General features: G+C 40.9%; 1 protein-coding gene across 1 annotated transcript in view; it reads left to right on the forward strand.

The window, feature by feature from the left end:
- The window catches only part of COL4A4 (collagen type IV alpha 4 chain), a 139,428-nt gene that overhangs the window by 94,470 nt on the left and 32,029 nt on the right, over nucleotides 1–12,929 (forward strand). Inside the window, exons 30-36 of the mRNA XM_068544321.1 lie at nucleotides 58–228; nucleotides 1,512–1,655; nucleotides 4,011–4,118; nucleotides 5,044–5,225; nucleotides 6,081–6,144; nucleotides 8,774–8,848; nucleotides 12,552–12,659. Coding sequence (XP_068400422.1) covers nucleotides 58–228; nucleotides 1,512–1,655; nucleotides 4,011–4,118; nucleotides 5,044–5,225; nucleotides 6,081–6,144; nucleotides 8,774–8,848; nucleotides 12,552–12,659 — 852 coding nt within the window. The remainder of the gene's footprint in view (nucleotides 1–57; nucleotides 229–1,511; nucleotides 1,656–4,010; nucleotides 4,119–5,043; nucleotides 5,226–6,080; nucleotides 6,145–8,773; nucleotides 8,849–12,551; nucleotides 12,660–12,929) is intronic.

A 12,929-nucleotide genomic window follows, 5' to 3' on the forward strand; every position in this document is an offset into this window, starting at 1 on the left:
CGTGTGTGAAGCCAGTTCTCAGTCTTCCTACATTGTTGTCACTGTGGTTTGTCACAGGTGCCCCAGGTTGGAAAGGACAACAAGGGGACATGGGGCCTCCCGGACCCGCTGGAATGAAGGGCCTCCCCGGAGTCCCAGGATGGCCAGGGGCAGATGGACCCCCAGGGCCCCCGGGAGTCCCAGGCCCCGTTGGGGATGATGCGCTACCTGGTCTTCCAGGCCCAAAGGGTGGGTATTGCTTTTCCATTATTCCCCCCCCAACCCACCATTTTATAAACTTGAAATCCACTGCCAAGTGAAGACAATTACATGTGACCATACTGTAGAGTTTACTGGTATATTAGCCTGACTTGGTCCTTTCCCGTGTGACCTCTCCCTTCTTCTTGTCTTCTGTATTGTAATTTCCAGGGGCAGAGTGTTTTGGTTTAGGTAAACGGGAGCGTTGGGGGGAGGGGTTAGGTCCACAAAACCCACACACACTTCTGCCCGAAGGACTGGGTGGTACTGATGGAGCAGGGGGGTCAGGGCTGATGTGCTTCCACTTTGGATGGGCTCCCCCCTCCCCCTCCCCCTCCCCTCCCCCTCCCCTCCCCCCCTCCCCCCCTCCCCCCTCCCCCTCCCCTCCCCTCCCCCCTCCCCCTCCCCTCCCTCCCCCTCCCCCTCCCTCCCCCCTCCCTCCCCCCTCCCTCCCCCCTCCCTCTCCTTCCCCCTCCCTCCCCCCTCCCTCTCCCTCCCCCTCCCTTCCCCCTCCCTCCCCTTCCTTCCCCCTCCCTCCCCCTCCCCTCCCCTCCCTCCCCCTCCCTCCCCCTCCCTCCCCAACACCCAGTTCTCTTTTTTTTTTTTTTTTTTAGGCACTACCTGTGTGCCAAGTCCCAGACCAACATCTTTGGACTTCTGCTTCTTTCTTTTTAAAATTTATTTAATTAATTTATTTATTTTTGGCTTCATTGGGTCCCCGTTGCTGCATGTGGGCCCTCTCTAGTCGTGGCGAGCAGGGGCTGCTCTTCATTGCCGTGCGCTGGCTTCTCATTGCGGTGGCTTCCCGCTGCGGAGCACAGGCTCCAGAGTGCAGGCTCAGCAGCTGTGGCACATGGGCTCAGTAGTTGTGGCTCACGGGCTCCAGAGCGCAGGCTCAGTAGTTGTGGCACACGGGCCTAGCCGCTCCACAGCATGTGGGATCCTCCCGGACCAGGGCTCGAACCCGTGTCCCCTGCATTGGCAAGCGGGCTCTTAAGCACTGCGTCACCAGGGAAGCCCAGTTCTCTTTAAAGCTTTGTGGGATCCGGACTCAGAAGCATAAAGGCCTGCAGTTCAGATCTGTGGCGGGGAAAACTGAGGCTTGGATGGGACAGAATGTCTCTTACAGGCGAGAGGCTGGTAGTGGTTGTTCCCTTCAGCACAAGCTCAGAGTTAGGGGGAGTTCGCCTCTCCACGCGGACGGCAAGGAACGCAGATCTAGGAACCATACTAGCCTATAAAACTTTTCCCTAAAAATTCATATTACTCCTCAGGACCCCAGGGGCTGCCCGGCTTCCTGGGTTTTCCGGGAGAGAGAGGAAAACCTGGCCCAGACGGACACCCTGGCAGAAAGGGAGAACCCGGAGAAAAGGGTTGGCCCGGCTCCCTGGGAGACCGAGGAGCGAAAGGTGACAAAGGTAAACGCAGCTAATAGCACAGTGATGCAGCATAGATTGTTTTTAGTGTTTGACCAGAACCTGTAAGTATGATCCCTGAAAAAATAAAATGGAACTATCCTGCGGCTTGGATTTTGCTGCCTTTTGAATCTATGGTGTTTGTTTCAGGATTTTAAGCAAAATGTATTTTCCTTTCCTCCCAATCTTATCCCATATAACTATGGCAAATGAATTGCTATGTTAATAGAAAAAAATTAACAAGGGGTTTGATTTATAGCTTTTGGGTTTCAGAAAACCTTCTCACCTTTTGGGAAGGGGGTGCAGGCAGGACTCCCCAAACCCTCCTTCAATTTTTTTAAATGAAAAAAGCAGTTTTTTTGTTAAGGCCATATGGTCTCTGTCGAAATTACACAACTCAGCATTTGTAGCGCAAAAATAGCCTGAGACCACACATAAACAAACAAACATAGCTGTGATCTGGTAAAATTTTATTTATGGACACTGAAACTTGAACTTCACTTAATTTCACATGTCAGAAAGTATTATTCTTATTTTGAGTCCCCTCCCCCAATGATTTAAAAGTGTGAAAATCATTCACAGCTCATGGATTGCATAAAAACTGGCAGCAGGTGGGATTTGGCCCATGGGCTGTAGTCTGCTGACCACTGAACTAGATGAGTCCGCTTTCATCTGGGCCATGAATTGCATCTCTCCCAAGCTTCATTTAAAGAAAAGTTTCCGTTACTATTTAAAAAAAAGTTTCAAGACCACTGGTGTCAATGTTCTGTGCCCATCCCTGTTAAATATTTACTTTGATCTCTTAGCCATGAGGCTATGGTGAGTGAAGGTAAGATTTCATTTCCAGTGTTAAGAATGAATGCTTGACAATTTCTAGAAACAACGTTTTTGTCTTTAAAGCCCTTTGGGGAAATAACCTCATATTTAATTCAAATTACTTTTAGTTGATTGATTCTACTATTATTTTTTGTTTTACTAGCCTGTAAATTATTTATGTAGAATCAAGGAACCAGAGTCATTCTCTGTTAGCTTAGATAAGTGATGTTTGCTGTGCTATTGTGCTTCTATATAATTATCCCACTAAAAATATTTAAAATTGGGTTAATGCCAGTGATGTTCTGGTAAGCTGGCTCTCTAAAATAAAGTTTTTTAAAAATGCCCTGATTACTACACTACAGTTTGCTGATTGCCAGGGTGTAAGTACTCCCACCATAAATACACTCAACATGACTGATTTAAAACTACCGATCGTTTAACAACTAGTTTACAAAATTCTTGACTTGTTAGTAAGTGGCTCTCATCAAGCTGGGATGAGCCCACTCCAGCCCACATCTACAACTGGATAGTGTTTGCAAAAATCAGGAGAAATATTGTGTACCCTTCCTACCTCTTAGAATTCTCTATGTGGAGAACACATAGAGACACAAGTTAAGTGTCTGTTCTTTTAATGTAAGGAAAATATTGGAGGCTGGTTAGGAAGGGGAAGATAAGGAACTGGAAAATATGAGATGGACAATTCAAAATTTACAGGATAAAGAGATGTATTTTTTAAAAATTTTATTGAAGTATAGTTGATTTATAATGTGTTCATTTCTGCTGTACAGCAAAGTGACTCAGTTATACATATATATATATTCTTTTTCATATTCTTTTCCAGTATGCTTTATCACAGGATATTGAATATAGTTCCCTGTGCTATATGGTAGGACCCCGCTGTTTATCCATTCTATATATATCAGTTTGCATCTGCTAATCCGAAACTCCCAGTCCTTCCCTCCCCCACTCCTCCTTCCCCTTGGCAACTGCAAGTCTGTTCCCTATGTTTGTGAGTCTGTTTCTATTTCATAGATACATTCATTTGTGTTGTATTTTAGATTCCACATATAAGTGATTATCATATGGTATTTTTCTTTCTCTTTCTGACTTACCTTGCTTCGTATGATCCCTAGGTCCATCCATATTGCTGCAAAATGGCGTTATTTCATTCTTTTTAATGGCTGAGTAATATTCCATTTTATATATGTACCACAAAGAGATGTATTTTAGACCTGGAACTTTTCAAGCCTGTCTCTTTTTACTGAAGACTCTGAGACGAGTTTGGTTGAATTTAGCGAACATTCACTGAGCCCTCAGTGTACACCAGTCCCCTTTGCTGGACAAGTTGGGAAAGGAATGTAAAAGGCATGGCCCTTCCTTTAGGAAGTCAATCAACAATGCTGATACCGTGCAATCTATGAACATAAATACACTTTAGTAGGTTAAATGGGGATTTGCAAACTGGACGTGAGGAGCTGTAACAGAATAATCACGTGTGTGGTGCTTCCTTTTGTTTTGCTCTTATATGATTAATATCTAAAGGAGCAAGAGGACCCCCAGGATATGAAGGAGAAATGGATATTATTTCTAAAAAGGGGGAAACCGGGGAACCTGGACCTCCTGGAGATGGTGGATTCCCAGGAGAAGAAGGTAAATGCTTATGTTTTTTTAACCATATCAAATAAGTCGACTTCTTTACAGGTCATTCAAACAAGCATGCATATTAGACAACTTTCCCAAGAAAACTGTAATTCGGAGATTAGGAAAGGTCATTCTTTAGATACAAATAAAAATACACACTAAAGAACCTCATGGTACTTTTCTTTCCATGCTAGAACTTAGCTGTAGTTCATATGTGTTTATAGATTTGGATATTCCAAACTAGGATCAGTCCAGACAGATACATGAAATACTGGTACCGGGTTGAAAGTATTCCTGGGTTTGCTGGCTGATCTGAAAATGAGTAGCACGATGACTGCCCAGATCATTTCAGTGGGTGCTACTCAGCCTTCAGTGTGCATCCCTCGGGGCCCTTGTTAAAATGCAGATACTAAATCAGCAGATCTGGGGCCGGTCTGCCTCTGACTTTCTGACAAGCTTCTGGATGCCTGTGCTGCTGGGCCTCAGAAACACCCCAGAGCAAGGATTTTGACAACCACGTTTGTGTTCTCTTTTCCCAGTTTAGACTTAATTTGCATGGGACCTGGCTTCTTTTGTTGGCCCTCTCCTTAACTAGTTGTTAGGGAACACATGTTTTAAGTTCTCTGGGTAAGTCTTTCCTCATTTGTAAAACGATCATGTTAAAATAAAGTGAGTGACGCTGCTCATTCCCCCCGGGATAGCCTTGAGTCTCTTCATGGGCAGCTCCTTTTCCAGTGAGGTCACGGAAGCCAGAAACCGTTGTGATGCAGCTTAGGGCAGGAATTAGGACTCCCAGTTCCTGGGAGATGGCTTCGTCTCCTGTAAGTAGGACCAAGACCCACAGCCTAACTATCGCCTGGCACGATAGTTGAACTATCCCTTAAAGTTCAAGAGATTTCCTCCAAGAGGTCTGTAACACTTCCAACCCCATCAGGTGATAAAGGCCATCCTGGGATACAAGGCAAGAAAGGAGAGCCGGGAAGCTGTGGACCACCTGGATTTCACAGAGGGGAGCCCGGGAGGAATGGGCAGCCAGGCCTTCCTGGACCCCCAGGCCCTCCAGGCTCACCTGGGCTGAGAGGGCTTATTGGCTTTCCGGGATTTCCAGGTGACCAGGTAAGCAACTGCTGTTTTGGAAGGAAAGAAATAATAAAACCTTTCTGCTCTCGGGATGCCCGTAAGGCATCTTACTTTGCCAGTGTACATCACAGTCCTTTCACTGGCTTTTAGAATGTAAGGAGTTGGTCAAGGGAAGAATGGAAACTTCTAGAAGGCCATGATGTAACTGTAATTCTGGCCAGTGCTTATGCCTGGTTCCAGTGACATAAATGATCAAGTGACTTACTCCACATTCTACCCCCAGCCTTGTTTAAACAGCTCCATAGAGACTTGCCTGAGGACTGCTGGTTTACCAGAACAAAGAGTCATCTGAAAAATGGCCCGAATTCTGGTTACTAAGGCTTCCTATCCAATTGCAGATATCATACGTTTTGCTGTAAATATACTTTATCTTTACAATCATGAGCAAAATACCCCTTGAGAACCCAGGTAGTACAAATGTAGTAGCCTACATCATAACTTCTGGAAAATGTATAATATACTTTGCTACTCATCTTTTGGAATAAAATAGATTTTTAAAGTTTTGGGTATAAGTTATAACAGTTTATTTCGTATCAATTTGTTCATTCAAAACTTAAAGTTCAAGTGATGTGATGCAGTTACTCTTTTGCAATCAAGTATTGAGATTTGGATGCCCCCTGTTGGTATGACTAATTCTGGAAGAGTTTCGTCAACTTTTAAAACCTAGATGCATGTAGTAGTATGCTTGCAATGCATTTCCGATTTTCTTTACCACTGCAAATTATAAAAACCAACTTAGTTCTAGAAAATTATAACTGGATCATGTCAAGCATGTGTCATTTGTATTTGAAATTCAATTACAATCTTATTTCTGTTTCATTAAACTATCAGGGTGAGCCAGGTTCTCCAGGGCCCCATGGACTTTCAGGACTTGATGGTACAAGAGGACCTAAAGGTATGGTTTGGAGATACAGCAGCCATCCATCAGGCTCGTAGTCCTGGGTATTTGTAGCATTGTGAGCAAGTACCTCTGGCATGAAAAGTAAAGTATATCAAACAAACTGCAACATTCAAAGAGTTCTTTTTAGACTCTACTAGATAGTCAAACAAGACCTAAATCATCTATATTTGTCATTCAGATCCAAGGGTACCATAGAGAAAACAGCATGCCTGCAGGCATAGCACAATTTCCTCCTTGGTGGGAGTACTCTCAGCTGTCCTTCTAGTGACTGCAGCTCTATAAGTGACAGCTCAGGTGCAAGGAGACAGATCCGCATTGGTGGTCCATGTCCCCGTGCCCCGCAGGAGCCAGCATCTCTTCTAAGGACTCCATAGGTACAGCTTTTGGGGACCCAGTTACAAGAGTCATGGTACACAGAGAAGGCCAAAGCCATGACTTCCCACCAAGTGCTAAGAGTTCACTTAAGAATTCCTGGGCCACACATAATTTACAATTGAGTTATTTTTACCATAAGCCAAGGGTCAGCAAATGTATTTTTCTCAAAGGGCCAGATCATAAATATTTCAACTCTGTGGTCTCTGCTATAACAGCTGTGCATGAAAGCACACACAGCATGAAAGCAGCCATAGACAATATGCAAACAAAGGGGTGTAGCTGTGTTCCAATAAAACTTTCTTTGCAACAGGCTGCAGGCTGGATTTGGCCTCACAGGCCTTAGTTTAATTTGTGCCAAAGACAGTATTGCCTTGTAACACAACTTGCATTCTACCTTTATCAGGTTTCCAGAGAAATAGGAACAGGAAGTTAACCCAAGGTAAAAAATGTCCTCAGAGAAAGAGAGGTTTCATTAACCCTTTATCCAGACAAACAAAACAAACAAATTCAGGGTATCTTAAATTGCAGCGTTTACACAAAAGCTTTCATATTTTTACTATTTTTGTGTACCATTGGTTTAATATTTTTCTTTAAATCTACTTTAAAATGATTCACCTTTTTAACCTTAGCCTTAACCTCACTATCTGTGAATTCACAGGCTTGTGGTACAGTTATATTTTATTTTAATACAGATGAAAATAAATAACTTTAAAATAAGAAACAGTAATTAGTGAACCACCTAAAATTCTTCTCCTTTACTACCAGTGAAACATGCTTTATGCTTTGACAGACACTCCATAAATAACATGATAATTGCTGTAAGAAAAAAATGAACTGTGAACATGTATTTATTCAGAAAGAATAACTTAGATCTTCTCTTCAGAAATAGTTACAAATAGGGAAGTTTTCATATTTTATTTTGACATTTTATAGCGTCAGTGTTCAGAACTCAGTCCTCTTCTACTCATCTATCCATTTATTATAGACCCTTTGCCTCTCTCAAAGAACAAACCTATTTCTTCTTGTTTCCTTCCTACTTGTATTTGGCCATGTTTGCAAGGAAACGAAATGCAATGAAGGTACTTGGAGTAAAAGCTGTCTCGTGGAGCCCACAGATAATATAGTAATGCAGGACCATAGTCTGAAGTAACCTAGCCCTTGGGCAATCCATGGTTTTTTCTCTTGAGACTTTTCTCCATGGTCTGTTTTTTATTTACCTGCCTACCAATTGGGTTTATCACTCTCTATTCAGTATCCTTTCTGGATATGTTTGGATTGCACTTGATCATGCTGTATATTAGGACATCGTGAAAATGCTTTTGATTTCTGCCTCAATAGGCAAGGGCCTCAAATTCTTACTTTTTATTACAATTCCTAAAGGAAAGACTGGCTGACCTGGGATGGACCAGATTCATACCCTTCAAACAATTAACCACAATTATGAGTAGGGTCAGGTGGAAGAGAACCTACCATAGGTGTGGGTGGGACCCCTTAAAAAGGGTGTTCGTGTGTAGGTGCTTTAAAACATGCCTAATTAGCTCTCTTCTTCTCTTGTAATCCCATCAATTTCTTGCCCTTCCCTACCATACCATTTTGAGTCCTCCATTTGTAATTGGCTCCCAGCTATAATGTAAGTCCTTGTGTCTGGAAGGATGCAGCAGCAGTGTGGAACAGCTCTGTGGGACAGTAGGTGTCACTGCCTACAATGGCCTACAACTGCCTACAATGACCTACAAAGTGCCATCTCTTGTGAAGTCATCAATAAGATGACTTTCGTGATTTCGTTTTTTTACAAGGACACTGAGTTGAGCTTCCTTGAAGAGAGCTTGAAATATGATTGCAGCAGCTGAAGCAGTGACAGTTTCTGCTTTCTGTTTCTAAAAAAACAATATAAGGATACTCAATGCCAAGTAATTTCTTAAATAGGTACCTAAATTTGAAATTATTTTAGAAAATTAAAAAATTTAAACTTATTAAGATCTATAGTTTCTTAATACTGTTATGAACTATAAAATAGTGTGTGTGTGTGTGTGTGTGTGTGTGTGTGTGTGTGTGTTTAAATCACAGCTTGCATCTATGTTTCTATTTGTTCTTATGTAAGAAAAAAAAAAAAACATTGTTTCAAAAATCCTCTCCTGGAACATTGAGGATAGACTATAAAGGGAAGTATCATGAAAGTTATTAAGTCACTTGTATGAACAAAATTAAACTCTCTTAAATAATGTTATGTGCATTTTATCACTTACAGGGTACAAAGGGGAACCTGCAAGTCAGTTTGGCCTACCTGGTCCAAAGGGTGAGCCAGGGAGCCCTGGATATCCAGGTATAGCTATGTACTTTTCTTATTAAAACAAAAAAGAGTAAGTTTGGTTTGAAAAATAGTACAATTATTTTATCTTCCTAGCTGGCAATGGTTGTATCAGTATTTATTATATTCTCCCTTCACTCATTAAAATACCTATCAGAAGGATTATGTATAAGCACTGGCCTAGGAGGACACCAGGATTGTACACCAGCAACTCACCATCTTTTCTCCACCATGGCTCCCATGACCTAGGATGTGAACAACACACTTCCCTAGGCATGTCCAGATTTTGGCAGGGTCAAAAATGATTATTGCAAGGAATTAAAATTTGGACTGTTTTGCAAATCTATAACTAAAAATGATACATTAACAATAGCCACTCAGCTGACTACAGCTGCACGTTGTCATTCCAGCCCTTTCTTTCCTACTCAGAAAAGCATAGGCGAGGGACTTCCCTGGGTGTCCAGTGGTTAGGACTCTGCACTTCCATTGCAGGGCGCACGGATTCGATCCCTGGTCAAGGAACTAAGATCCCACAAGCCTCACGGTGTGGCCAAAAAAAAAAGAAAAGCATAGGTGAATGCCCTGAGGAGTGCAGTTGCTGAAACATGATTGAATACCTCATTTACTAAGTATCTAATTTACTAAAATCAAGTCTTTCAAAACAGCACTTCATTTATCAGCAACAATAGATGTGTAATCCCTCAGAACAGATTGTGATGTTCCAGTGAGTTCTTGGTCTCCGGTAGAGGCTGTGGCTGGTTACAGTAGACGACCCACAGCTGACAAAACATACACATGCTTTTACTTAGTAATTCCACGTGTAGGAATGTATCTTAAGTCAATAATCAGACAAATGTACAAAGCTCTGTGCACAGGGATATCCACTGCCTGGAAAGAATTTGTTTCTCCACAGGTGATTGGTTCAATAAGTGATGCCCAATGTCATTCAGCTGATAGTGGACAGGTTAGAAGCCAGGCTTGTATTTAGATGGGTCCACTGTAAATTAAAATATCTCATATTAATAGTTTTGTGTATTACCTTAAAATTCTCTTCGGCAATGGCCATGTTTCATTCCATACAACAGAAAGAATATCTGAGCAGAACTATTATGGGAAATTTTATTTCTTTGTTTTTATTTAATTTGTTTATTTATTTACTTTAAAGAATAAATCAAAATTTTTATTATTTTTAACTTCAGAAATTTTATAGAGTTTGAGTTGTCTTTACACTCTATAAATATCCACAATTCAGTAAGTTATGGACACTGGGAAGGCACATTTAAAATAAGGAGAATGAATTAATCTTTGTTTTTATACCATAAGATTGCTAAAATGGAAGTCTAACAGAAAAACAAGCTATGGCACTGGCAAAAAATTCCTTTCCCACTCCCTTTCATACGGGTCTTTTACCTCTGGCATGGTCAAATAGATTTAGGTAATATAATATTTTAACTGAAATGTACAGCTTACGTGTACATTTGGAGGGGAAAATAGCTTTGAGGTTAGCATTGTGGAGGCTCATGAAAAGTACCAGAGGGAGGTCTCAGAAAGGAAAATCACTGGTTGAAATCAACCTCCTTTACCACTGAGCATATGGTCTTGGGCAAGTTGCTCATCATCTTTGAGCTATTTCCTCACCTGTAAACTGGCCCTATGCATATTACAGGTTGTTCTGAGGATCAAATGAGATTCCTTGAAAGCAATTTATAAACTAAAAATTGCTACACAAATGTAAAGTGTAATTCATCGTCATCATCAGTCAGCAAAACATGAAGAGATTTTTCCACACTTACTGGTATTTTTATGTGAACCTTTAAGATAGTAAGATTTTATAAGCTAAAAGGAGTCCAAAATGGAGACCTTTGATATTACCTAATATTGTAAGTTAAAAATCATAGAACTGAGTTATTTTATATGTAGGCTAACTTTTTCAAGGAAATTTGCCTTGGTGTAATTTCTCTGGTCTCCTGTGGTTGTCACCGTTTAAATGGTTCCCTTTTGCTTAAAATTTTAAAATTACATTATATGTTATTCACCAGCACAGAGTTTACCTAAACATGCAATTTCCATTGGCTTGAAAAAAGCTGCATTGAATTTGAACAAGCCTAACAAGAAGGCGTAGATCTGCAGCCTGTCTCAGGGGATTTTATATGATTGTATTGGGTTCAGTTCTACCTCCCTTTTCTCTATTTCAGAGAGAAAATACAGTACAGATTAACTCACAGGTTCTGTTCTTAATATAACTGTGATTGGAGAGGCAAGACTTTAATATTTCAGTTTTTTCATTTGGAGGTGGGAAAAGGCTGCCTTACCTTTACTGCAAGAATGTTTTCAGGATGAATAAAACAATACACAGTGAAGCTCATAGATCTTTAATTTGATTGGGAACAAGTATAGACTAACATAGGCTTGTTTCTCTTGTGTGTTATAATAAATAGTGACTATGACCCCCATGGGTTTGTAAATATGGAACCATATATTTTATTTGCAGATTCAACTGGTCATTTTCAGCACAGACTATTGGTTTATCCTACAAATATAAATGGTATTGATACTGAAGTCATACATTATAAATAAACAAACACATGGGGAAGTCATCTTCTCTAGTAATCAAAGAAATGTAATTTAAAGTAAGGCTGAAATATCATTTCATCCTTACTAAATTAGCAAGAAAACAAATCAACAAATTAAAAAGTCCTCAATCAGCACGTGGAATTATGGTCTTGGGGCTGTGTGTGGGTGACACGTGGGGCTGTGAGCTGGTGGGGCATTTATCCAAACCATTTGGCAACCTCTGTCAAGAACCAAATGCTGAATGGTCTGTTCTAGAAGACTAAGAACAGTTGGGCCTTTCTCTTCAGCACGTCACTGTCCTGAGAAGGGGACTGTAGTAGATTTCTTTTAACCTAATAGATGTATCCACCAGATGTGATGTGTGGTTCTGGAATGGGACCTGGTGTGGACTAACCAGCTGTGAAGGGCATTAAGGGGACGATTGAGAAAACTCAAATATGGAAGGAGGATTAGATGATATTAAGGCTCATTATTAATTTTCTTGGCTGTGATAATGTTACTTTGGCCACATAGGAAAATGTTCTTATTTTTCAGACTTACCTCCTGAAATATTTAGGGATGAAATTCCACGATGTCTGTGATTTACTTTAAAATCCTTGAGCAAATGCATTAAAAAGAACCAAAATATCAGACTGTGTTACCTAAAAATTCTACTCTTAGGAATTTTTCCTAAGGAAATAATTTAATAGGAGAAAAAAATTGATTAAAGATGTATAAAGATCATTATGCATAACAGCAAGAGTTAGAAATAACATGGATGACCAACAATAGAGAAAATTAGATTAATTAATTTAATTAGGGTTAACTCAATAAGCTATCAGCAGTTGTTTAAAAACAATAATTAGGAAAATGATATCAAACTTGGAAAATTACTTATGATACAATGCTAGCTAATTAAAATATCAGAATATAAAATTGTAGGCCTTATTTGCACATTTGTTATACATATGAAACACTGTGTTAAATTGGTGGGATTATAGGTGTTTTGTTTTCCATTTTTCCTTAATGTTATCTTTTCAACAGAAAAATTGTACATGTAAAAAAGTAAGAATAGAAAAGAAAGAGCTGAAGTTGGAGGTTTTATAGATTCACCACCTTGAAGAGCAACTACAACTACTCAGATGTTTGGTCCTTCTTTCTTTAGGACATTTGGGAGCACCTGGAGAGCAGGGCTTGCCCGGTGTTCAAGGACCTGGAGGACCACCGGGAAGGCCAGGACCGCCTGGCTCCTCTGGGCCAGCGGGGTGTCCAGGTACCTTGAAAGGAGCCTGGAGAGTTCCCGGGCACTCATCTATCTCTTGGTGTATGGGAAGAAGCTGGCTCTGCCATTTCCCCGACCTGTGACTTTGGACAAGCCACTTAAATGTACTATTCCTCACCTGTAAATTGGAGCTAGACCAGTATCACTGAGTTGGTCTGGGAGTAAACGAAGACAGCACCTGTCATGCACCTAGGAAGATACCAGGCACAAAGTGATGGTCTGACAGAGGAAAGCTCCTTTCCAACCTTCCCTAATGCACCT

The sequence above is a fragment of the Eschrichtius robustus genome, chromosome 5 (genome assembly GCF_028021215.1).
Source record: "Eschrichtius robustus isolate mEscRob2 chromosome 5, mEscRob2.pri, whole genome shotgun sequence".
Classification (NCBI taxonomy): Eukaryota; Metazoa; Chordata; class Mammalia; order Artiodactyla; family Eschrichtiidae; genus Eschrichtius; species Eschrichtius robustus.